The 26,546-nt window shown below is 40.0% G+C and overlaps 1 protein-coding gene across 2 annotated transcripts in view; it reads right to left on the bottom strand.

The window, feature by feature from the left end:
- Positions 1–18,393: 18,393 nt before the first annotated feature.
- The window catches only part of NLK (nemo like kinase), a 147,015-nt gene continuing 138,862 nt past the window's right edge, over positions 18,394–26,546 (bottom strand). The window contains exons 9-12 of one of the 2 annotated variants that reach the window (XR_005017818.1): positions 23,923–24,121; positions 22,907–23,000; positions 20,072–20,198; positions 18,394–18,933 (exon numbers count right to left, since the gene is read on the bottom strand). Coding sequence is in view for 1 of the 2 variants with exons in the window: in XM_036837240.1 (XP_036693135.1) it covers positions 20,144–20,198; positions 22,907–23,000; positions 23,923–24,121 (348 nt within the window). In the remaining variant the exon portion in view is untranslated. Of the gene's footprint in view, positions 18,934–19,211; positions 20,199–22,906; positions 23,001–23,922; positions 24,122–26,546 lie in introns of those variants that run through there. The other variant, XM_036837240.1, reaches the window with a different exon arrangement.

Below are 26,546 nucleotides of genomic sequence, written 5' to 3'. Positions count from 1 at the left end.
GTCTGTAGGTTGTCTTTTCATTTTGTTTATGATTTCCTTTGCTGTGCAAAAACTTAGAAGTTTGATTAGGTCCCATTTGTTTATTTTTGCTTTTATTTCTATTTCCTTGGTAGACTGACCTTAGAAAACATTGGTATGATTTTTTTTTTTTAAATTTTTTTTTTTTTTCATTGGTATGATTTATATAAGAGAATGTTTTGCCTATGTTCTCTTCTAGGAGTTTTATGGTGTCATGTCTTATATTTAAGTCTTTAAGCCATTTTGAGTTTATTTTTGTGTGTGGTGTGAGGGTGTGTTCGAACTTCATTGATTTACATGGGGCTGTCCAACTTTCCCAACACTACTTGCTGAATAGACTGTCTGTTCCTCATTGTGTATTCTTGCCTCCTTTGTCGAAGATTAATTGACTGTAGGTGTATGGGTTTATTTCTGGGCTCTCTATTCTGTTCCATTGATCCATATGTCTGTTTTTGTGCCAATACCACACTGTTGTGATTACCGTGGTTTTGTAGTATTGTCTGAAGTATGGGAGGGTTATGCCTCCTGCTTTGTTCTTTTTCCTCAGGATTGCTTTGGCAATTCTGGGTCTTTTATGGTTCCATATAAATTTTAGGATTATTTGTTCTAGTTCTGTGAAAAATTTCATGGGTAATTTGGTAGGGATTGCATTAAATCTGTAGATTGCTTTGGGTAGTATGACTGTTTTAACAATATTAATTCTTCCAATCCAAGAGTATGGGATATTTTTCCATTTCTTTAAATCATCTTCAATTTCCTTTATCAGTGTTTTATGGTTTTCAGTATATAAGTTTTTCACCTCCTTGGTCAGGTTTATTCTTATGTATTTTTTTTTTATTTGATTTTTAAAAAATATTTATTTACTTATTTATTTATTTGGCTGTGCCAGGTCTTTACCTACAGCATGTGGGATCTAGTTCCCTGACTAGGGATTGAACCTGGGCCCCCTGCATTGGGAGCACGGAGTCTTAACTTGTGGACCACCCGGGAAGTCCCTGATGTGATTTTAAAAGGAATTGTTTGTTTACTTTCCTTTTCTGATATTTCATTGTTAGTGTAAAGAAATGCAACCACTTTCTGTATGTTATTCTTGTATCCTGCTACATTGCTGAATTTGTTTATCAGTTCTAGCAGTTTTTGTGTGGAGTCTTTAGGGTTTTCTATATATAGTATCATGTCATCTGCATATAATTACCTCTTCCCTTCCAATTTGGATACTTTTTATTTCTTGTCTGATTGCTGTGGCTAGGACTTCCAGTTCTATGTTGAATAGAAGTGGTTAGAGAGGGCATCTTTGTCTTGTTCCAGATTTTAGCAGGAAGGCTTTCAGCTTTTCACCGTTGAGTATTATGTTGGTTGTGGGTTTGTCATAAATAGCTTTTATTATGTTGAGATATGTTCCCTCCATACCGACTTTGGGAGAGTTTTTTAAATGAATGGATGTTGAATTTTATCAAATGCTTTTCCTGCATCTGTTGAGATGATCTTGTGTGCATGTGTGGTTTTTTGTTTGTTTGTTTGTTTTCTTTTGGCTGCACTGCTTGGCTTGCAGGATCCTAGTTGCCAAACCAGGGATCGAACCCAGGCCCCTGGCTGGTGAAAGTGCCAAGTCCCAACCACTGGCCTGCCAGGGAATTCCCGATCTTGTGGTTTTTGTCTTTTCTTTTGTTGATGTGGTCTATAACATTGATTTGCATGTGTTGAGCCATCCTTTTGACCCTGGGATGAATCCATCTTGGTCGTAGTGTATGACCCTTTCTATGTGTTGGATTTGGTTTGCTAATATTTTGTTAAGAATTTTTGCATCTGTATTCATCAAAGATATTAGCCTGTAATTTTCTTTTTTGGTAGTGTCTGTCTGGTTTTGGTATCAGGGTGATGGTGGCTTCATAGAATGACTTGAGAGTATTCCCTCCTCTTCAGTCTTTTGGAAGAGTTTGAGAAGGATTGGTATAAGTTGTTCTTCGTATGTTTGGTAGAATTCCCCAGTGAAGCCATCTGGTCCTGGACTTTTGTTTGCAGGGAGTTTTTTTAAAAAATACATTTATTTATTTATTTTTGGCTGCACTGGGTCTTCGTTGCTGCACACGGGCTTTCTCTAGTTGTGGCAAGTGGGGGCTACTCTTTGTTGCGGTGTGTTGGCTTCTCATTGCGGTGGCTTCTCTTGTTGTGGAGCACAGGCTCTAGGCGCATGGGCTTCAGTAGTTGTGGCTCACGGGCTCTAGAGCGCAGGCTCAGTAGTTGTGGCTCATGGGCTTAGTTGCTCCGCGGCATGTGGGATCTTCCTGGACCAGGGCTTGAACCCATGTTCCCTGCATTGGCAGGTGGATTCTTAACCACTGTGCTGCCAGGGAAGCCCGGGAGTTTTTTGTTTTTTTTTAAGTTACAGATTCTATTTCACTTCTAGTGATTGGTCCGTTCAAATTATCTATTTCTTCTTGATTAAGTTTTGATGGACTGTATGATTCTAGAAACTTGTCCATTTCTTCTATGTTGTCTAATTTGTTGGCATATAATTGTTCATAGTATTCTCTTATGGGTTTTTTTTTTTTTGTATTTCTGCATTATCAGTTGTTTTTTCCTGCTCTTTTGTTTTTTTATTTTGTTTATATGGGTCCTCTCTCTTTTCTTCTTGGTGAGTCTGGCCAAAAGTTTGTCGATTTTTGTTTACCCTTTCAAAAAACCAGCTCTTGGTTTTATTGATTTTTTTCTATTTTTTTTTAAATCTCTATTTCATTTGTTTCCTCTCTGATCTTTATTATTTCCTTCCTTCTGCTGACTTTAGGTTTTGTTTGTTCTTTTTCTAGTTCTTTTAGTTGGTAGGTTAGGTTGTTTATTTGATATTTTTCTTGTTTTTTTTGAGGAAGGCCTGTATCGCTATGAACTTTCCTCTTAAGACTGCTTTTGTTGCATCCCACAGATTCTGTATGGTTGTTTTCATTGTCATTTGTCTCAAGGTATTTTTAAATTTCCACTTTGGTTTCATTGTTTTTTTTTTTTTATTTTATTTATTTATTTATTTATTTATTTATTTATTTATGGCTGTGTTGGGTCTTCGTTTCTGTGCGAGGGCTTTCTCCAGTTGCGGCAAGCGGGGGCCACTCTTCATCGCGGTGCGCGGGCCTCTCACTGTCGCGGCCTCTCTTGTTGCGGAGCACAGGCTCCAGACGCGCAGGCTCAGTAATTGTGGCTCACGGGCTTAGTTGCTCCGTGGCATGTGGGATCTTCCCAGACCAGGGCTTGAACCCGTGTCCCCTGCATTGGCAGGCAGATTCTCAACCACTGCGCCACCAGGGAAGCCCTGGTTTCATTGTTGACCAGTTGGTTTTTTAGTAGCATGTTGTTTAGTCTCCATCGTTGACCAGTTGGTTTTTTAGTAGCATGTTGTTTAGTCTCCATTTTTTTCTCGTTTCTCTTTCTGTGGTTGATTTCTAGTTTCATGCTGTTGTGGTTAGAAAAAAGCTTGAAATAATTTCTGTCCTCTTCAATTGGTTGAGGCTTGTTTCGTACCCTAGTATGTGGTCTTTTCTGGAGAATGTTCCATGTACACCTGAAAAGAATGTGTATTCTGGGTTTTTTTGGATGTAATGTACCGAAAATATCAATTAAGTCTTACTGTTCTATTCTGTCATTTAGGATCTCTGTTGCCTTACTGATTTTCTGTCTGGAAGTATTGTCCATTGATGTCAGTGGGGTGTTAAAGTCTCCTCCTATTATTGTAGTCCTGTCAATTTCTCCCTTTATGTCTGTTAGTATTTGTTTTTTGTGTTTAGATGCTCCTATATTGGGTGCATGTATGTTAATGAGTGTAATATCCTATTCTTGTATTGATCCTTTTATCATTATGTAGTGTCCTCTTTATCTTTCTTTATGGCCTTTTGTCTGATATGAGTATTGCAACCCCCACTTTCCCGTCATTTCCATTTGTATGAAATATCTTTTTTCATCTCCTCACTTTCAATCTATGTGTGTCCTTCGCTCTAAAGTGGGTCTCTTGTAGGCAGCATATTGTAGGCTCTTGTTTTATTATCCAATCTGCCACTGTATCTTTTGATTGGAGCATTTAGTTCATTGACATTTAAGGTAATTATTGATAGATATGTGTTTATTGCCATTTTAAACCTTCTTGTATTTAAACCTTGATTTTGTATTTCTTCTTCTTTTTTTTTTTCTTTTCCTTTTGTGGTTTGATGGTTTTCTTTTGTATTATGCTTGTGTTCTCTTCATTTTGGTTTTTGTGAATCTAGTGTATGTTTTTGATTTGTGGTTACCCTGTTTTTCAAGTATGTTAAGCCAGTACTGTATCTACTTGCTTTAGATTAGTAGTCATATAGGCTCAAACACATTCTAAAAAAACCCACAAAACTACGTTTTCCTCCTCCCCTCCCCCACATTTTATGATTTTACCGTCCTCTTTTACATCTTCATGTTTATCCTTTTGCCGCTTATTGTAGTTATCGTTTTCACAAATTTTTTTCTAATTAATTTATTTAATTTATTTATTTTTGGCTGTGTTGGGTCTTCATTGCTGTGCAGAGGCCTTCTCTAGTTGCGGTGAGGAGGGGCTACTCTTCGTTGCAGTGTGCGGGCTTCTCACTGCGGTGGCTTCTCTTGTTGTGGAGCATGGTCTCTAGGCACGTGGGCTTCAGTAGTTGTGGCACAGGGGCTTTAATAGTTGTGGCTCATGGGCTCTAGAGCACAGGCTCAGTAGTTGTGGCGCACGGGCTTAGTTGCTCCACGGCATGTGGGATCTTCCCAGACTGGGGCTCAAACCCATGTCCTCTGCATTGGCAGGCAGATTCTTAACCACTGTGCCACCAGGGAAGCCTGTTCACAAAATTTTTTTGATTTTAAAAAAAATCTGTTTACTGTCTTAAGTGATTTACTTTCCAGTTGTGATTTTCTCTTTCCTGTAGATTCTTGCTTCTTTTCTGTTTAGAGAAGACCTTTCCATATTTCTTCTAGAATAGGTTTAGTATTGCTGTATTTTTGGTTTTTGCTTATCTGAGAAATTCTTTCTCTCTCCTTCTATTCTAAATGATAATCTTGTTGGGTAGAATATCCTAGGTTGCAGATGTTTCCCTTTCATTACTTTGAATATATCTTGCCACTCCCTTCTGGCCTGCAACGTTTCTGTAGAGACATCAGCTGATAGGTTTATGGGGGGTTCCCTTGTAATTAACTTTTTGTTTTTCTCTTGCTGCCTTTAGAATCCTCTCTTTAACTTTTGCCATTTTATTTATTTATTTATTTTTAATAAATTTATTTATTTATTTTTGGCTGCATTGGGTCTTTATTGCTGTGCATGGGCTTTCTCTAGTTGCAGCGAGCAGGAGATACTCTTTGTTGCAGTGTGCAGGCTTCTCATTGCGGTGGCTTCTCTTGTTGTGGAGCACGGGCTCTAGGTGCACAGGCTTCAGTAGCTGTGGCTCACGGGCTCAGTAGTTGTGGCTTGCAGGCTCTAGAGTGCAGGCTCAGTTGTGAGCTAAGCACGGGCTTAGTTGCTCCACAGCATGTGGGATCTTCCCGGACCAGGGCTCGAACCCATGTTCCCTGCATTGGCAGGTGGATTCTTCACCACTGTGCCACCAGGGAAGTCCCACAATTTCTTGAAATACATTTTTGATCCCCTTTTCTCTTTCTTCTCCTTCTGGGATCCTTATTATGCATAGATTGGCACACTTTATTATTATCCCATAGGTCTTGTATAATGCTTTCATTTTTTTTATGTGTCTTTCTGTCTGCTGTTTTTTAAAAAAAATATTTATTTATTTATTTATTTTGGTTGTGCTGGGTCTTAGTTGCAGCGGGCAGGCTCCTTAGTTGCGGCAGGTGGACTCCTTAGTTGTGGCATGCGAACTCCCAGTTGTGGCATGCATGTGGGATCCAGTTGCCCATTGAACCCGGGTCCCCCGCATTGGGCACATGGCGCCCCATCCACTGCACCACCAGGCAAGTCCCCTGTCTGTTGATCTTATTGGGTGATTTCCATGATTCTATCTTCCAGATCACTTATTCACCCTTCTGCATTATTTAGTTTGCTATTTATTGCCTTCAGCTCAGCTTTTGTCTCGGCAAATGATTTTTCTAATTTAAATCGGCTACTCTTTATAGTTTCTAGTTCCTTTTTACAGTGATCAGCATTTCTGTTGATCGCTTTTCTTAATTCCTTCAGTATTTTTATTATCTCCTTTTTGAGGGCTCTAGCAGACTGGGGAGGTCTGTTTCATTGTTTGTTCTTTCAGTGGAATTCTCTTGTTTTTTTAATTGGGAGTGGCTCCTGTGCTTCTTCATTTTACTTATAATTTCTCTGACTCTGAATTTGGGAGAAACAGTGTCTACTGTTGTCTTGAAGGGGTGTTTTCATGTGGGAGCACCCCTGTGTAGCCTCCATGAGCCTGATATTTTTGGTGCAAGGGCTGTTTTTAGTATGGATGCCTGCCACGTCTTTCCTCATTGTGTGCTGATATCCCCTTGATAGGGGGTGTGATTAGTATTGTGGTGACCAGAGCCTGCACTGGATGTTGAGCAGGGCCTCCTCTTTGCTCTGTGATTGTAAAGCCCTGTCGAGGGCAGGGTCTGTTCCCCAGTTGTTTGAGTAGAAGCCCCCAGATCTGTTTCTGAGCTGCAGTGTGAGGTAGGTGGGACTGGAGCACTTCCGCTGGGAGAGGAGCCACTGAGTATTCCTCTGCAGGAGCTGTCCACCAGGAAGTGCACTCTGTGGTGTCGCCTATCACCCACCGTGCCCACTCACAAAGCACACTGTCGTTGCCACTGCCGTTGGCCCCGCTTCAACCATGGGAATGCTGGCATTTGGCCTGGGTGTCCCTCAGGCACTGTGCTCACAAGGCCACCAGCACAGATCTGAGATCTGTCAAAGTCAGGCACGGGGACTGCCATAGTTGCGCACCTGGACCTGTCATGGAGCTACAGAATGAGTCTTGACCCTGGCCCTGCCTCCGCGTGCCTATAAAGCCTGCAGCTGCTAACACCAGACCCACCCCAGCCATGGGAGCACCAGTACTCCACTTGGCTGGGGAGTGCAGCAAGGTGGCCAGGACTGCCTGTGCTGGTCTCTCTCTGCTCTGTGTGCCACAGTCTCGCTGCTGTACTTCCTTCTGAGCCTCTGAAGCTCCCTATCTGTCCCAGCTGATCTCCCAGCTGGTAAAGGGGGTTCCCAGGCTGAGGGAACCTTTCCTCTTTTACAGCACCCTCCCAGGGGCGGATGTCCCATCCGGAGTCCTTTTTTTTCTTTCACATTTCCTGGTTACCTGACCTTTCTTGCAGCTTTGGTTGTATGAGATCTGCCAGCATTCAGTAGGTATTCTGTGAGAATTGTTCCATATGTAGATGTATTTTTAATGTATTTGTGGGAGGTGTGCTCTACATCTTTCTATTCTGCCATCTTGCCAAAGTCTCTCATTTCTTTCTTTCTTTTGAATTTTTTTTTTGGCTGTATTGGGTCTTTGTTGCTGCACGTGGGCTTTCTCTAGTTGTGGTGAGTGGGGGCTACTCTTTGTTGCAGTCTGCGGGCGTCTCATTGTGGTGGCTTCTCTTGTTGCAGAGCACGGGCTCTAGGTGTGCGGGCTTCAGTAGTTGTGGTGTGCAGGCTTCAGTAGTTGTGGCTTGTGGGCTCTAGAGAGCAAGCTCAGTAGTTGTGGCGCACGGGCTTAGTTGCTCCGCGGCATGTGGGATCTTCCCGGACCAGGGCTCAAACCCGTGTCCCCTGCATTGGCAGGCGGATTCTTAATCACTGCGCCACCAGGGAAGCCCCATTTCTTTCTTTTTTAAGCTGGAATAATATTCCATTGTATGTATATACCATATTTTGTTTATCCATTCATCCATTGATGGACATTTGGGTTGTTTCCACCTTTTGGCTATTGTGAATAATGCTGCTTTGAACAGTGGTGCACAAATATCTGTTGGAATCCCTGCTTTGAATTCTTTTCAAAGAATTGTATATACAATTCTTGTATATATATATACAGTATATATATATATGATATATATATATATATATCATATATATATGTGTATATATCCAGAAATGGAATTGCTGGATCAAAGGGTAATTCTAATTTTTTTGAGGAACTGCCACACTTTTTCATAGCAGCTGCGCCATTTAACATTCCTATCAGCAATGCACAAGAGTTCCAATTTCTCACATTCTTGTCAGGATATTTTATCATACAATATCTTGTATGATTTTTTAAAAATATCTTTTGCTTTAAATATATTTTTATCAGAACTTCGTAGCTACAGATTCCAGCTAATTCTAATTGTGGAAAAATGACTATCATATAAACTGATCGTAAAGTCCTCATTGGCAAACCAAGTGGTCAAAACAGATTTACGTTCTGTTAGAAGAAGTCTGGCTTCATTTTATGTTTCCATAAAAAAACCTCTCACTTCTGAATTTCAAGACAGAGCTGGCTGTGCCATGAATTCGTTGCCTGAATGAAATAAAGTACTACCAGTTTCAATATTTCTTCCTAATGCTCTCTTTGCTTTACTTTCAAGGTGTTCTCTTTCAAGATTGATGTATTATTTGACAGTAATGAGATGAAAGAGGTGAGGTCCTTATTAAAAAAAAAAAACTCAAAACAAAACACACATAACTGTTTACTTGGCAACCCAGGAAGTTTTTACACACAGGGACATCGTGCCACAGTAATATTTAAGATGTATGAGAAGTATGTCTGTCTTTTGTAAAGTGGGAGAATGGTGATCATGAAGGGGTAGGTGGAAAAGGACACCCTGAAGGAGAATGGTGATGGCGGAAAACAAGTTGAAGTTGACTCTCTTAAAAAACATATGTGCCGGGGGCGGAGTCAAGATGGCGTACTAGGAGGATACGGAATTCGCGTCTCTGCACAACTAGGGCACCTACCAGGCACTGGTGGGGTACCAGTGACTAGGTAGGACGTGGGGCATGGTGGGAGTGAAGGGGGAGGAGAAGTGGAGGCAGGACGGGACTGGTGCCCAGGCCCAAGGGGGAAATTGGGGAACCACTGGGAAGGGAGATGATCAAAAGGTAGTGTGGCCAGGTTTCCCTTGCCCACTTGGGCCCCCAAGAACCTGCTGAGATCCCGGGCCTGATCCTTTGCCCACCAAGGCCCCGTCCAGCCATGCGGGTCCTGGGGGAGGGAAGGGGGAGCAAAAGTAAAGGCCGGAACTCCGGGACTGGCACCCCTGAGGGGTGGCTGGGGGAGAGGAGGAGTTCCAACACCCAGCGGGACCCACCCATGGTTAGGGGTCCAGCGGCAACGGGGGAGGCCCTGGGGGAGACGGTGGGGGAGGGGGTAGAAGGAACGGAAGGGAACACGGCCAGTGCTTTCCCTGTCCACTTAGGCACCGGGGAGCCTGTGGGGCTCCCGGGCCTAATCCTCTGCCCTTGGAGTCTCCTCCTGCCACGCAGATCCCAAGCCCCGCCCCTACACCCCCACCCAGGGCCCCACCTCTACACTCGGAGACCCCCTCCAACATGCTGGGCCTAAAACCCCACCCGACAAACCTTCACTCAGGGCCCTACCTCCAAACTCCAGAACCCCAACTCCAGAGGCCCTCCTTTCACGTGCTGCCTCTCCACTTCTGCACAGGTCCTAAGCAGAGGCCCCGCCCCACGCTCAAATGTCACCGCCCCCCACCCACCTAGGTCCTGCCCCACCCTAAACCCTGCCCCTGCCTAAGTTCCACCCCCCACCTAAACTTCCGCCCCCATAGCGAAGGCTTTTTTTTTCTTTTTCCTATTTTTTAAAAAAAATTTTAAAATTTTATTTTATTTTATTTTATACAGCAGGTTCTTATTAGTCATCCATTGTATACACATCTAGTTGTATACATGTCAATCCCAATCTCCCAATTACTCCCATGCCCCCCCCCACCCCACCCGCTTTCCCCCTTGGTGTCCATACGTTTTATTCTCTACATCTGGTGCCTCAATTTTGCCCTGCAAACCAGTTCATCTGTACCATTTTTCTAGGTTCCACATATATGCGTTAATATACGATATTTGTTTTTCTCTTTCTGACTTAAACTTACTCTGTATGACAGTCTCTAGATCCATCACGTCTCAACAAATGACCCAATTTCATTCCTTTTTCTGGCTGAGTAATATTCCATTGTATATATGGACCACATCTTCTTTATCCATTCGTTTTGTCAGTGGGCATATAGGTTGCTTCAATGACTTGCTATTGTAAATAATGCTGCAATGAACACTGGGGTGCAGGTGTCTTTTTGAATAAGGGTTTTCTCTGGGTATATGCCCAGTAGTGGGATTGCTGGATCATATGGTAATTCTATTTTTAGTTTTTAAGGAACCTCCATAGTGGCTGTATCAATTTACATTTCCCAGCAACAGTGCAAGAGGGTTCCCTTTTCTCCACACCCTCTCCAGCATTTGTTGTTTGTAGATTTTCTGATGATGCCCATTCTAACTGGTGTGAGGTGATACCTCATTGTAGTTTTGATTTGCATTTCTCTAATAATTAGTGATGTTGAGCAGCTTTTCATGTGCTTCTTTGGCCATCTGTATGTCCTCTTTGGAGAAATGTCTGTTTAAGTCTTCTGCCCATTTTTGGATTGGGTTGTTTGTTTTTTTAATATGAGCTGCATGAGCTGTTTATATATTTTGGAGATTAATCCTTTGTCCGTTGATTTGTTTGCAAATATTTTCTCCCATTCTGAGGGTTGTCTTTTCATCTTGTTTATGGTTTCCTTGCTGTGCAAAAGCTTTGAAGTTTCATTAGGTCCCATTGTTTATTTTGTTTTTATTTCCATTACTCTAGGAGGTGGATCAAAAAAGATCTTGCTGTGATTTATGTCAAAGAGTGTTCTTCCTATGTTTTCCTCTAAGAGTTTTATAGTGTCCAGTCTTACATACTAGGTCTCTAATCGATTTTGAGTTTATTTTTGTGTATGGTGTTAGGGAGTGTTCTAATTTCATTCTTTTACATGTAGCTGTCCAGTTTTCCCAGCACCACTTATTGAAGAGACTGTCTTTTCTCCATTGTATATCCTTGTCTCCTTTGTCATAGATTAGTTGACCATAGGTGTGTGGGTTTATCTCTGGGATTTCTATCCTGTTCCATTGATCTATATTTCTGTTTTTGTGCCAGTACCATATTGTCTTGATTACTGTAACTTTGTAGTATAGTCTGAAGTCAGGGAGTCTGAATCCTTCAGCTCGTTTTTTTTCCCCTCAAGACTGCTTTGGCTATTTGGGGTCTTTTCGGTCTCCATACAAAGTTTAAGATTTTTTGTTCTAGTTCTGTAAAAAATGCCATTGGTAATTTGATAGGGATTGCATTGAATCTGTAGATTGCTTTGGGTCATATACTCATTTTCACAATATTGATTCTTCCAATCCAAGAACATGGTATATCTCTCCATCTGTTGGTATCCTCTTTAATTTCTTTCATCAGTTTCTTATAGTTTTCTGCATACAGGTCTCTTGTCTCCCTAGGTAGGTTTATTCCTAGGTATTTGATTCTTTTTGTTGCAATGGTAAATGGGAGTGTTTCCTTAATTTCTCTTTCAGATTTTTTATCATTAGTGTATAGGAATGCAAGAGATCTCTGTGCATTAATTTTGTATCCTGCTACTTTACCAAATTCATTGATTAGCTCTAGTAGTTTTCTGGTAGCATCTTTAGGATTCTCTATGTATAGTATCATGTCATCTGCAAACAGTGACAGCTTTACTTCTTTTCCGATTTGAATTCCTTTTTTTCTTTTCCAAGCCAGGACATGGAAGCCACCTAAGCGTCCATTGACAGATGAATGGATAAAGAAGATGTGGCACATATATATACAATGGAATATTACTCAGCCATAAAAAGAAACGAAATTGAGTTAGTTGTAGTGAGGTGGATGGACCTAGAGTCTGTCATACAGAGTGAAGTAAGTCAGAAAAACAAGTACCGTATGCTAACACATATATATGGAATCTAAAAAAAAAAAAAGGTTCTGATGAACCTAGGGGCAGGACAGGAATAAAGATGCAGATGTAGAGAATGGACTTGAGGACACGGGGAGGGGGAAGGGTAAGCTGGGACGAAGTGAGAGAGTAACATTGACATATATACACTACCAAATGTAAAATAGATAGCTAGTGGGAAGCAGCTGCATAGCACAGGGAGATCAGCTCGGTGCTTTGGGACCACCTAGAGGGGTAGGATAAGGAGGGTGGGAGGGAGACGCAAGAGGGAGGGGATATGGGCATATACGTATCCATATAGCTGATTCACTTTGTTATACAGTAGAAACTAACACAACATTGTAAAGCAATTATACTCCAATTAAGATGTTAAAAAAAACAAACACATGTGCCTATGCAACTCCTGGAGAGTCTTCATTTATCCCCAGGGGTATGTGTATCCTAGCTTAAAGAATGCTTGTGTAATTAATTTTATCCCCCTCCCAACTAGACATTATTTTTGCATTATGCAGTCTTTGTTTGCTTAGTTTCCCCCACATGTTCACCAATTTCTTTGTTCATTCTTGTATTGGAAATCTGCTTGTAATTATCCTTTCTTCTTAAAGTACAGCCTTTAGAATTGCCTTTGGTGAGGATCTGTTGATAGTAAACAATTGGTTTTCTCAAAAGATCTTTATGTTTTTACACTAAATGTTAGTTTATAATTCTAGGTGAATTTTCTGTCAGAACTTTGGCTATACTATTTGGTTATCTTCTAGCTTCAGTTTTTGCTGTTGAGAAGGCAAGTTTCACTGTTACTCTTTTTAGGCAATTTTTTCTGTTACATTTAGGACCTCCTCTTTGTCACTCTGCAGTTTCACTAAGTTGTCTATCCTGTTTATGATTTGTTGTGCTTCCTAAATTCAACAATTCCTAACTATGATCAAATCTAAGAAAATCTCAGCTATTATTTAATATTGCCCCTCTCTCGTATCCTTTTATCTTTGGAACTCCAATTTTATATAGATTCAATTTTTTTTCATTCTATCCCCCAAGTCTCAATATCTTCTATTATTTTCTGTGCATTTGTGTTATTTCTGCTGTATATGAGGCAGTGTATATTGGGTAAGTTTTTAGTTTTTCTTTGGCTGTGTTCAATATTCTGCTTATTTTTACTTTCAATGACTTTCTAAAATTTTATTTGTGTGAGTTGATTACTTTTCAAATATGCCTGGTCATATCTCAAAGACTTTTAGTCCTTGCTTGGCTTTTGGATACCTTAATTTTTCTAAATATTCTTAAGCATAATCATTTCGTATTCTGCATCCAATACTTCCAATATCTGAAGTACTTGGTTTGTAATTGTCTCTTAGGTATAGTGGCTTATTTCCCTGTGCTTTGTAATTTGGACTGTGAGTTCATATTTAGGTGGGCTTTATCTACCAGAATCCTCTGGGGCCCCAGTTAAGGATGCATTCCCCTCAAAAGAGCATCTATGTTTGCTTTTGCCAGACACCCCAGGGCACTACCAACTGAGGGCCACTTTAATATCTTGGTTTGAGTTTCTAAAGCCTTGATGGTAGCATAAGTCTGAAGTCCAATGACATGTTAGGGCACACTTGTGGTTTAAAATTCTTGTGGAGGACTTTTTTTCCCACCAGGAGCTGAGGCTGTAACAGACATACATATATATATATATGTATATATGTATGTGTATATATATGTATATATATGTGTATATATATACTTTAAATTTTTCTTTCCATTAGTTTATTAGAAGATATTGAATATAGTTCCCTGTGCTATACAGTAAACCCTTGTTTATCTATTTTATATATGGTAGTGTGCACCTGTTAATCCCATACTCCCAATTTATCCCTCCCCCACCATTTCCCTTACCGTAAGTTTGTTTTCGATGTTTGTGAATCTGTTGTTTTGTAAATAAGTTCAGTACTTTTTTTAGATTCCACATATAAGTGATATCATGAATTTGTCTTTCTCTGACCTACTTCACTGTATGATAATCTGTAGGTCCATCCATGTTGCTGCAAATGGAATTTCATTCTTTTTTATGGCTGAGTAATATTCTGTTGTATACATATACCACATCTTCTTTATCCATTCATCTGTTGATGGACACTTAGATGGCTTCCATGTTTTGGCTATTGTAAATAGTGCCGCTACGAACATTGGGGTGCATTTTTTTGAATTAGATCTTTCATCTTTTCTGGATATATGCCCAGAAGTGGGATTGCTGGATCATATGGTAACTATTTTTAGTTTTTTAAGGAACCTCCATACTGTTTTCCATATAGAGTTTGTTTTTTAGAATATCTAATCATCCCTATTGCTGGAAGTAAAAGTTCAAATATTTTTGCTGTACTCAAAAAGATACATGTACACAACTGGTTGCAAAACTCAGCTTAACCTGTTTCTTGATAGATAGATGAAAAGGCATGGATATTAATGATTTGGTCATTCTATTGGTCTTTACTTGCAATCTGTATGATGATGTATATGAAGACATTAACTTTTAAGGCCCTTGTTGGTAAAATAATTGAATGATGAGTTTTGGTATATAGTATAGAATGAAAAAGGGTACACAAATGAATAGACAGGGCCACATCTGAATCTGGGAAAAGTTAGGAAGCTTGTATAGCTAAATGCCTCTTGCTTTTTTTCAGTGTGTCTAGTGGGATGGAAAAAATGGTTAGTTTTTTAACAATGTGGTTTGAATAACTTGTGTTTAAAAAAAATTGTAGTAAAGTGAAAAATGATTTAGAAAATACTACTACAGATATGAGCAATGGCTTACCTGGGGGAAGATTGGTTAGTTGGTTCTACCTTGAATTATTTTTTATGGAAAAAAAGTCATGCCAAAGGATAAAAACATATATAAGAGGTAATAAATTCAAGTTATTCATTGTTTGCCTTCATAATAAGGAAGTGGCTAAAATTAAAAGCTTTAGTTCTGTGTTCATGTGGAACAACCTTCCACATTGGTCAAGTGGAGAGAAGAGGGCAAGACACAGGAGTGTTCGTAGTGTGCTGTCATTCCTATAAAAATATATAAGCTTGATTATGCAGAGTATCTCTGGAATGATCCCCAGAAACTGGAAACAGTGGTTTGCACCTCTAGGGAGAAAGATTTCCTTTTCACTATCCTTTTGTAGGTTGTACCATGTGGATGTATTACTAATACACACATAATATAGTTTTCTTTGTTGTTGTCTATTTTTATTTTGGCTGTGTTGGGTCTTTGTTGCTGCACACAGGCTTTCTCCAGTTGCGGTAAGCGGGGGCTACTCTTCGTGCGGTGCGTGGGCTTCTCATTGCGGGGGCTTCTGTTGTTGCAGAGCACGGGCTCTAGGCGCCCGGGCTTCAGTAGTTGCAGCACACGGGCTCAGTAGTTGTGGCTTGCGGGCTCTAGAGTGCAGGCTCAGTAGTTGTGGCACACGGGCTTAGTTGCTCCGCGGCACGTGGGATCGTCCCATACCAGGGCTCGAACCCATGTCTCCTGCATTGGCAGGCGGATTCTTAACCACTGTGCCACCAGGGAAGCCCTACAATGTAGTTTTTAAAAGGAACTCACAGTATTGTCTTTACAAGATTTTTCTTCTCAAGGATAAGCGTTCTCAAAAACTCTAAAGCTGTTCATTAAAAAAAAAAAAAACGGTATAACTGCTGTAATTAAGAAATGGATAAAAATAGTTGGCTGTAAGGATGATGATCTGTGAAAATTAGTATTATTATCAAAACATAAGTAAAAATAAACCCATCTTTCTTTTCTACTTAGACATCATTTGAGTATTTCCCTGAGACAGTAGGAGACTGACTGCTGTTTCAGAGACCTCTGAAGTCTGCTACCTTACATAAACACTGACCTCTTAGCAAGAAGGTCCGCTTGTTAAAATTCTACCAACAGCAACCTGAAAACATTGTAATTTACCACTTCTTTCCAAGTATCTGGGCATTGTTCACTCACTGGTAAAGTCACAAGAACAGGGGAAAATGTTATCACTTGTGTTTGATTCTTAAAATATTTTAAACCTGAGAGGAAAAACTGGATGTTAAATCAGTAAGCAGTATCAGTCTCTTCCATTCAGCCCTGATTTCCAAAATGGAAAACAAGATTGAATAGCATTTAACTTATTCACTGGAAAATTTTTACTTTGTTTTTTCCTTCATGGTGTGTCATTTAAAACATTGAGGTAAAAGTACATTAAAGAATGGAATGTAAAATGTGCATGAATTCTGGAGCTGAGATGGGAGTGAGGAGGACTGATTTCGGGCTTATGTAAGCGGGTGGATGTTGAAGCCCAGAGTTGAGGGTTGAGGCGTACAGAGCAGATAGAGCACCGTAACTGGAGTCATCCTCTTCCATCTCACCTGCCAAAAAAGAAAAGCCTGGTGCTGTGCTGTCAGGAGCACCACCCTGGCACTGGTCCTAACCTAACACGAAGAGCCCGGCTCAGTGTACAACTCTACTCCCCTTGTCCCCAACCCAGTCCTTTCCCTTCCACAATTCCTCATGAAATAGTTAAACCTCAACTATTTTGCTAGTCTAGGAAGGGGAAAAAAAGAGCTAGTGGGGAAGTGAGAATGATTTAATAATAATAAAATTGTCCAGGGAAAACCATTATTAATTTCATTTTTGACATGGCTGAGGTGCCTGTAAGATACCCAAGTAGAAATTTCTAACAGACACCTAGTAGAAAAATCTGGGTATATAGGTAAGAGATTTGGGGTCATTCTCTTACAGTCAACGAGGCCATAAGGGTAGATGAGGTCACAAGGAGAGTGTCCAGCAGTGGATCTTGGCTGCACATTGGAATCAATTGGAGGACTTAACAAACAAAACCACAGCACAGAACTGATGCCTGACCTTGCCTCCAGAGATTCTGGGGTGTGGCCTTGACATTTCTGAAAGTTCTCCAGGTGATTCTACCAAGTAGCCAAGTCAAGAACCCTTGGCTTTAGAGTTGGATGAAAACCCAGGATTGATCCCTAGCCCAGAGAACACAAACATGTGAGGATTAAGCAGAGGAAGGAGCCTGTAAGGGAGAGTTTTGGCCCCTAAAAGAGAAAAACAGAGGTGTGTTTCAGAAGCCAAAGAAAGACCATTTAAGGAAGGAGGGGTGGAGAGTCACTGCAGGGAAGACTCTCAACGTGTCCATTTACTACCGTGCTGTCTAGACATTACTAGAACCAGTTAGAAACAGCACCCCCCCAAAGCTGGTCTTAATTTAAAAATCCATGCAAGTGATGCAGTCTCTTCTTTAATGTATTTTAATTTTAATATAAAAGTAATATTTAAAATGACTTAACCATAGAGGAAAAATGAAATAAAAACTCCAAATCTTATAAGCCACCTCAAGAGATTATCTCCATCTTCTGGATTCTTACACTTAAAATTGCAAACAAATTGCAGCTGCTTACAGCCCTGACTTACCTGTTCATACTGATTACTGGCTGTAGAAAACTCCACATTTGCAATTATCAATAATTTTAAATTAAGAAATAAGGCATAAATCCCCTGGTTAGGTGAGCAGGTTCTAGTGGGAACAGGTCAACAAGTTTTCTCTAATACTTATCTGTGAAGAAGTTTAGTTTCAAAGTGTTATATGTGCAGTTATTTCTTAATGCTCTCGTGATGAAAACTAGTTTTCTTATTTAAGCATTACTGATATTAACAAGGCTTCCTTATAAGTAATTATTGCACTTAGTAGGTTTTCAAAAGTTTGTTGGATAAAATAAACTAATACTTGTATTTGTATTGATTTATATGAGTTATAACAGTCAACTCCTCCCATGTCAGGAAAAAAAAAATCCATTCATTTTGCTAAATCAGGAAAAGATAGGGAGAAGTACACACACCACCTACAACCCCAAGAGTAATGTTGCTTTATCTAGTCTCAGGGAAAGTATTCTGAAGTTAGGCAGTTTGGTATCAGGTCTTAGTCACACCACCCAGCTGGGGCTTCTTTAGCTGGAGGTACCTTTGGGATGCCAGGGGCAGGAGGCAGAAAGGAAGAGGAGGGAGGGGTCAAGCCCCCTTAGCAGTCTGCTGCATCCAGAGCAGCCCACTTTTGTTTAATATAATGGATGCCATTATATTGATTTCACATGAAAATAGGATTCTTTGCTTTAAAAAAAGTTTGAAAACCACTGGATTAGACTCTAAGGTCTGGAAAGACTTTCAAATTGCATATATTTATTTAAATCACAGTATCTTTGACATCAGTTAACTAAGTGTCCCATATGTTTTTGGCAATCTAAAGTCTGAGAAGATTAAAAAAAAACCCCACAACTAATTTCCTCAAAGATTGAAATGGAAATATAAATAGGTAATGTCTCAAAACTTTGCAAATTCAGGATACAGGCTGTACTGAAGAGAAAATAAAGGAAAGGAATTGAAATAAAACAGATGACACCTCTTTTTCAAATGTCACATTTAATGTTTTCACCACTGTACTTCAAATCTACATTGTACAAAGTGACCAGTAAGTGTGCCACGGTAATTGACCAACCTCTGAGATTGTACCTTTCACACCAGTGTCTTCTTGGGCTCTTTTGATACTAAACACGTTTCTCATTCAAGTGAATTGAAATGCTTCAGTTGGGTTGATTCTCAGGAGCCTCATAAAAAAAAACAAAGATATTGCACCATCTTTGTTTAGTAATTCAATGTTTGTTTCTTTCACAGCAAATAATTACTTCATTGAAGTTAAAACTTCCAAACATAACTTATTAATAGTCTTCAAATTCAGCTCAGATCACTCAAGATGAAAATACTCTGCTAAATACAGATAACTTACAATAACTTTAACAGTTAATTGTCCATAACACACACCAAGGTTTTTCCTAGACCAATTTTAAGACGATCCATTAGTATTCCTTGTACAGGTGAAAAACGATCTTCAATTTTCTTGTCTTTTTATTTTTAATATAAAAGTTGGAAGGGACATTCAAGTTTCAAGTCTCCACATTGAACTTAAAAAAAAAAAAAATAGTCATCATCAGCATGTGGAGGTAAACAAGCCAAGTTGTATAACTCCAGGAGGTAGAGGCCTTCAATTTGTATTCATATATACATATGCACAGAAGAATTCAGTGTTCCAACAGAAAAAAGAATTTGTCAAAAAGTAATAAGTTATTTACTACTGTGACATTTCAAGACTCCCACAGCTTTGCCTAAGGACACAAACACATTTGACATAATTCCCTATGTGCCTTTTTTTTGTGGCTTAAATTTTTTTTTTAAATTTGTTTTTGTCTTTTATTTATTTTTTTTACTGTCCAGTGCAGGAAAAGTCTCACAAAATTTCACAGACCTAAAATGTGCAAGCTAGTTCTCTCTCTATACAGCAATGTTGGGATTCTTTTGAAATTAGCCCAGAAATGAATTATTTACACACATGAAAGATGCATGCTTGGGGGTTCTTTTATGTAAGAAAGAGCAGAAAAACTTCTAATAAAAATAGATTAAATATATATATATATATTTATACTGGGTAAGGAAAACAAAAGTTTAGTCTCTCCTAGTCACAAACTCATTCTCTCTACCAACAACATTGGATTTTAGACAGCACACATCACCGTCACGGCTCTAATGAGAAGCTAATTATAGGGCTTGATCATTAGGTGGCATGCCCCTCCCCCCTCCCCCTCCCGAGGTGCAGCCACGATCAGCTCACGTGGCTCCATGATTGGTCGCAGGCAAGGTTTCCAGATTCTTTCGTTTTAGAGAACCCCAAATTTTCAGGAATGGCTCAAATATCAAAATGTATGACTGTCCTTTGTGTGTGTGTGTGTGTGTGTGTGTGTGTGTGTGTGTGTGTGTGAACAATCTCACTTCATTTTAAAAAAGAAAAACAAAACAAAACAAAAAACACAAAACCCCAAACTCTCAAATTTGGTTCAATTCTCTTTTGTTCTGAGGTGAGCCATAACAGCTGCACTAAATTCATAAAACATGTGCAACTCTGGGTAAAATATTTTTCTTCTAAAAGCACAACCACTTTACAAGATTAAAAGTCTAGTAACATTTCTAAATATTATTCGTATCATACAAGTAGTGGTTGTTAATTTAAAACTTCATTAGTAAAATTACAGTACAAGCATGATTAACCTCCAGAATTGCAAATCCCAGACTCCAGTGGAAAGCTACATTACATCTTCAGTAGTACATTATCTTCCACCGTCACTCCCACACCAGAGGAGATGGGGGCATCTCAGACGGCTGAGCAACAGTGGAACTGGAAGAGAACAGAGACACGGTGAACCGGTTGTAGCACCACAAAAGGCACCAGGGCAATTCACTGCTGCCTGTTTTCCCCCTTCCTTTAAAAAAAAAATTGTAAGTCCATTCCTGGATTTTTATTTGTTTCTTTTCACTTCTCAAAAGGTGCATTTGTTCCAAATTGTTCATGTAAGGATCTGTATCTATAGTGAGGCGATATGGTACAGTAGCTAATGAGTGGGCTTGAAAGCAACACATCATTTACTAGTTGTATGACACCGAGCAAATTCCTTCATCTTTCCTCTCCTGGAAAGGGATGCTATCCACCTCATAGGATATTGTGATGAATAAGTGAGATAATGTATGTTTTTCACAGTGCCTACTTCATAATATAAATGGTAGCTATTATAAATAATAATGCCTATAAATCAGTCGGGAAAATAACCTTAAAGGATACAGAATTATCCATTTAAAAGCAGCTTCTCAAAATAAGGTGATTTTAAGTGGGGACCTATTTTGAATGAGCCTCATAAGCATTCTTTTATCAAGTTTTAATTGATAATCTTTTAGCACTTGTTATCCACAGATCTGTTTTATCAGTTATTTCACATGTCTGCCTAATGTTGCCAAGATTATAGACTTGAGGGGGTTGTGTGTCACTTTGCTTCCTGGGGGCCCAGGATAATGAGTAACTTGCACCTGAAAGGTATTAAAACACCTAATTGACTCTTAGGGAAAAATATGAAAACAAAGTAATTTTAAATTTTATTTATTTATTTATTTTTGGCAGTGTTGGGTCTTCGTTTCTGTGCGAGGGCTTTCTCTAGTTGCGGCAAGTGGGAGCCACTCTTCATAGTGGTGCGCGGGCCTCTCACTATCGCGGCCTCTCTTGTTGCGGAGCACAGGCTCCAGACGCACAGGCTCAGTAGTTGTGGCTCACGGGCCCAGTTGCTCCGCGGCATGTGGGATCTTGCCAGACCAGGGCTCGAACCCGTGTCCCCTGCACTGGCAGGCAGATTCTCAACCACTGCGCCACCAGGGAAGCCCAACAAAGTAATTTTAAACCACAGGGAAGTAAAAAGGCAACTTAATTCCTTCTTTCTACAGAAAAATACATGGAAGGAATGAAAGTCACCTGATTTTAAAAATTATAAACAAAAATTCTTGACCTTGGTTCAGTAAATTCAATCAGCTTCAACACTATATCAAGGCCAATTAAAAGGAAAGTGAAGGGAAGGGAAAGAGAAGCAAGGAGGAGAGGGAAAAAGGAAAGGCAGGAAGGCAGGAAGAGTGTGGCCTCTCAGATCAAAGCCTCCCTTCGTGCTGCTCTGTGATACCTGAGCCAGACCCTGTTCACCTTTTTCCTTCGCCACGGGCCCAATGATAACCTTTGTCAACAGGGGGCGCTGAAAAGGCACTGCAAGGCCACAGCATTAGGAAGCTGCTTCCCCTCCTGGTTCTGGTGTGCGTCTTTTTTTTTTTTTTTTTTTTGCCGTGGAAGGCCCAGCTTTGGTCTACCCAAACTTTCTGGCAAGTTTCTCTCCACCTAGCAGGCTATTTGATGGATCAGCTCTGCTCACCCCTTTTGTAAAGTCTCTTCACCATCATGCTGTGTTCCTGTGGCTCCTCTCCAAAGAGGTCCAAATCTTATTAGCCTTGGTTAGAGGGGCTTCCTCTAAGTTCTCAATTTCTCCCTTGTTCACTCTCCCTCAGTCCAGAGGGAGTATTTGCTTTCTGCATTTGCTACTTCGGACTCTTCAGAATCCTCTTGCATGCCTTTTAGTAGTTAACCATCTTTTCCTAGTTAATGCTTGTTATTAAATTTTCCCTGTTCATATTACTGGGTGTGGTTTCTTTCTCCTGACTTGACCTTGATTGATACAAGGAGTTAGAGAAAAAGAGATGGAGAAGGTAAGGACAAAGAGAGATCAAGAGAATGACGCTTTCTAGGTTCTGAAGGAGGTTTATAGCTCTATAACCAATAAGACTATTGGTTTCTCTTTAAACAGGATACACCAGCAGTCCACCTATAAAATAGAATTTTCTCGCTTGTGGTTATTATTAAGGTGGTGGGGATGGCAGTGGGAACTGAGACGACCATGTGCAACTCCAGGACAGTGGCTGCCACGCTGCTGGCAGAGGAAGATCCCCACGTACTTGACCAGGCAGCGTAATGGGCATCTGGGGAACTGCCAAGGCAGCCACAGCGAACTGGAGCTAGTGTAAGAACAAATGCTTACATTTTTAACATGCTTTTTTTTTTTTAAAAAAATTATTTATTTATTTATTTATTTTTGGCTGTGTTGGGTCTTCGTTTCTCTGCGAGGGCTTTCTCCAGTTGCAGCGAGTGGGGGCCCCTCTTCATCGCGGTGCGCGGGCCTCTCACTGTCGCGGCCTCTCCCATTGCGGAGCACAGGCTCCAGATGCGCAGGCTCAGTAGTTGTGGCTCACGGGCTTAGTTGCTCCGCGGCATGTGGGATCTTCCCAGACCAGGGCTCGAACCCGTGTCCCCTGCATTGGCAGGCAGATTCTCAACCACTGCGCCACCAGGGAAGCCCCTAACATGCTTTTGACTGAAGCCAGAACTCATAACAGAAACTTTCTGTTGGACCTTTTATCTATGTTATCTAATCTAAATAAAACCAGAAATATGCTGAATAACAAACTCACAATGGCATCCTTTTAATTCTAACAAGAAAGTCAGAATTACATCCATATAGTTACCTAATAAAGCTCTTAAAAGCAGCAGACTGAGGGTTGATGCAGAGAGGCACTCTGTTTCCTTTCTGCTGTTCCAAAATGAACTGATGAATAATTTCTGTGGAGAAAACAAATATCATACAACCCACGCCAATTTGCAGGCCTGGGAGCAGTGGATTCTCAGGTTAACTCTAGTCAGCATCTGAACGGCATTTCCTAGTGGTTTAGTTAAACACACACGTCATCTATCAGGCAGAATCCAGTGGAACTTTCCTGAAACCAAAATGACAGGTGCTGCTAAACGTAGGCAAAACCCCCCAAAGTGCCATTACAGGGGTTGGAAACCCCACGAGTGGGAGGTGTAAAATGGTCTATAAATTTGAGAGTGACTCCACTGGGTTGGCATTATAAATGAACTCTTCTAAATTGCTGGTAATTACTGCCTTTTTGAAAATCACTTAAAAAACCTCAGTTGGTATTTAGGTACATGGTTTCAGGCTGGTCACTTTGGGGACTACTCTCTTCTAAAATGTCCTAGAGCAGACACTTAAAACCACTCAGAATTCTGGATGTCTTTACCCCCCCCCCCCCCCCAGGAGGAGATCGTGTCAGGAAATTTTATGAGCAGACAATCAGAAATCCCCTTCTTGTCATCATCCAAGGAATGAGTCCCTCAGTGGATGTTTATCCTTTTAAAAACTTTGCATGTTATATAAAAAAGTCCAATATGTATCATTCCATGAAATCACACTGAGTGACTACATATTAAACATACTGAGTCACACTAAGTAAGTCAGCTTTGAAAACAAGAACAAAATGTTCATTCCTCTGCCGGACCTTCCCTGGATTAAAATCAGTGTTTTTATAACACACACAGCTTTCTTGGCATATGTGCTCGGACAAACAGCTGTATGCAAGTTTGTAAAACAAACATATAAAGGAGCTTGATCTCCATCCAGAGCTCAGCTTTCCACAGCCACATAACAGAAAATGTTACAGTCGTCACCCCACCTGGCGGAGGGCCAAAAATGCATACTCACCTTTAACCTGTCGGACAGAACTGAGGTTCTTCTCAAAAGTGTCATCAAACTTGGGATTGGTGATGGGCTCAAAGTCACTGGTATAAACTCTTCCAGTAGATGTGGAAAAGCAACATTTACACATACACGTGTGATATCGTAGTCGCCCTTCATCTAGGTAGGGGTGGGCTAAGGCATCCTTAGCGGATATTCTTTTGGACTGAAATCAAAGTTAGAGACCAGCACATCAACACTGCAGATAAACACGACTGTCCACACAGGATCTTTCACGAGCCACAGTGACTGCTTTACACAGCTTATACTTAATTTATGGAACATCCTGTGTAAAGGGATAATTGCGGACGGTGAGGGTAAGAGAGTAATTGAGTTCAGAGGTGGGTAACATAGCAGTAGAGGGAGTATATGATGTAAGACAACAAACTACTGTGATAAACCACCATACGCCACCAGAAAGCACTTAGAAATGACCCTGCTAAGATCCTGAAAAGTTCCTACCTTGAAATAGATATATGCAGGGTCAAAAATGACAAATAACATGACATTCAAATATGTAATGCTTTGGAAGGGATATATTTACATTTAAAATAACAGTTATGTTTTCTAAATATGTCTCAGCATTTAGAAGAGGTGTGATCATGGTGGCAATTTTACAAAGCTCCTTGAAACTTTTATCCTCTTGGATACCAAATCAACTCGGGCAAAGCTTATCTGCAAAGCTGCTGGAGTTGGGCAGCGGCTAATGAATGGCCTGTTTGCCACGTTTTGATATCCAGCCCAGTGTGAGTATCAGCAGCCTGGGGTTTCTGGCTCTTCAGATTAGAACACTTAATATACTAGTTTCAGGTTACATAAACCATAAACTTTTAAACTCATTTCTCCATGAAAAAAAGAAAAAAGCTGTCCCTCCTTTTAGCTCAGTGGGTATGTAAGTACTACTGAGAGAAGGTGGATTTTAAAGGATTTAAGGATGACTCACTAGTAGAGAGTAGAACACAAACTGACACTTTGCCCTGCTTATAATATGATCCAGCACTTCACATAACACAACTAAAAAAAAGAAAACCATCTGCACTCAAACCAAAAATAACTGGATCACCGCAACTGGTTCTGGTCCCCCAAATAATAAAATGTTACATATTTCCCATAAACCTGGATTCCCTAAAAACACTTTATCTCTGATTTTTTGCTATGCTAATGTTAAAAGGCATGTCATGACCTCTTGGGATATGATAATAACAAGAGAAAGCTGCTGTTTATCCACCATGAAGAGATGAATGTAAGCTTCACAATCCTGGTTTTGTTCCTTTTGCTACTTGTCATGTTTTGTATTTGGTGATGCAGCCCTTCTGAAGTCTGACTCACCAGCACGCTTAGCAACTAAACTTTTCCTTTTCTTCCTAAATGAGTCCAGCTATTCCCAGAGGTTCCACTGGGATCAAGGTCTACTGTCAGAACCAAAAGAAACAGGACAGTACACCTTGCCTGGGTCTGGGCCCCTCTCAGTCCTCAGCATCTCTGGCCAGTCTCACGTGTGGGATTGAGCTCTTTGGCTTTTGCCCACTAAATCTGGTTATTGGCCAAGTCTATTTCTGTTTCTGACTGAGCATGGCTGACCGTGTCCAAACTTGTGGCAGCAGTGATTGAATCTGGGTTTTAATTTTATCATATGACCATTAAGTCACTTCTGTCAGGTGGCAGATGTCAGAAATTGGGTCCCTGTCAGCTGCCACCAGCAGATGGAATCTGGTTTCACTGTTAGTCTTTTTTGTTTGTCTGGGAATTCTGATATTTCCTGAAATTTCAGATGCAGAGCTGAAGAGATTCTGGTGTTTTCCTAACTATGGATGGCACGCTCTGTGTTTGTATGTTCCTTGTGCACCAATATGGGGTCCTCTAAAGTGTCTTACCTAAGAGAAGCCTTTGAACAAAAAGTAAATCAAATCCCTAGCATGCAATGATCAACTTTCATTTCTCTAAACAAATTAAGGTCTCTTTGGGACTTCTGAAACAAGGCTAAAGAAAGGAGACTGTCGTTTTTTAAGGGGTATGAACACTGAAAAGAAAAACTGTCCTGTTAAATTGAGGAAAAAAAAAAAATCACAAAATTTCTCAGATTTAATAGTGATGTTCTTTTGAAGGAATTGATGGTGCATAATTATGTCCTCTATGTCTTAATTACATCTCATTTAAGTAATCAACATTTGTAATAGATATGGACACTTCACTTATTTATATCCTAGATTTTGTTGTTACTTTATCAAAATTGGCTCTTCTAGTTTTGAGTAAGTGAAAAAATTTTCTATTTTACAAATATAAATGGATGTACTTCGTATACTTCTGAGGGGAGTTAATACATCGTATTATGAGATCTCTTAAAATCAAACGGAGCAAACTCCTATTGCAACTGGCTTTTAGAAACAGTATTAACACATTAAAGACATATAAAAAGAAATGGAAAGGTTTAAAAACATTATTCTTCCTTATGAATAAAATATTTTGGCTCTTTAGAAATTTTTGCTTGCTCAAGTTATAACTCAAAAGATTAAAAAAAGCTTTAATTGGGAGTTAAAATAATACTATTACTTGATTACTAGATTACAAAGTAGGCAAAATATTTCTCTTAA

Source organism: Balaenoptera musculus, chromosome 20 (genome assembly GCF_009873245.2).
Source record: "Balaenoptera musculus isolate JJ_BM4_2016_0621 chromosome 20, mBalMus1.pri.v3, whole genome shotgun sequence".
Classification (NCBI taxonomy): Eukaryota; Metazoa; Chordata; class Mammalia; order Artiodactyla; family Balaenopteridae; genus Balaenoptera; species Balaenoptera musculus.
Note: the sequence above shows the minus strand (reverse complement) of the source record. Positions and strands in the feature narration are given on the sequence as shown.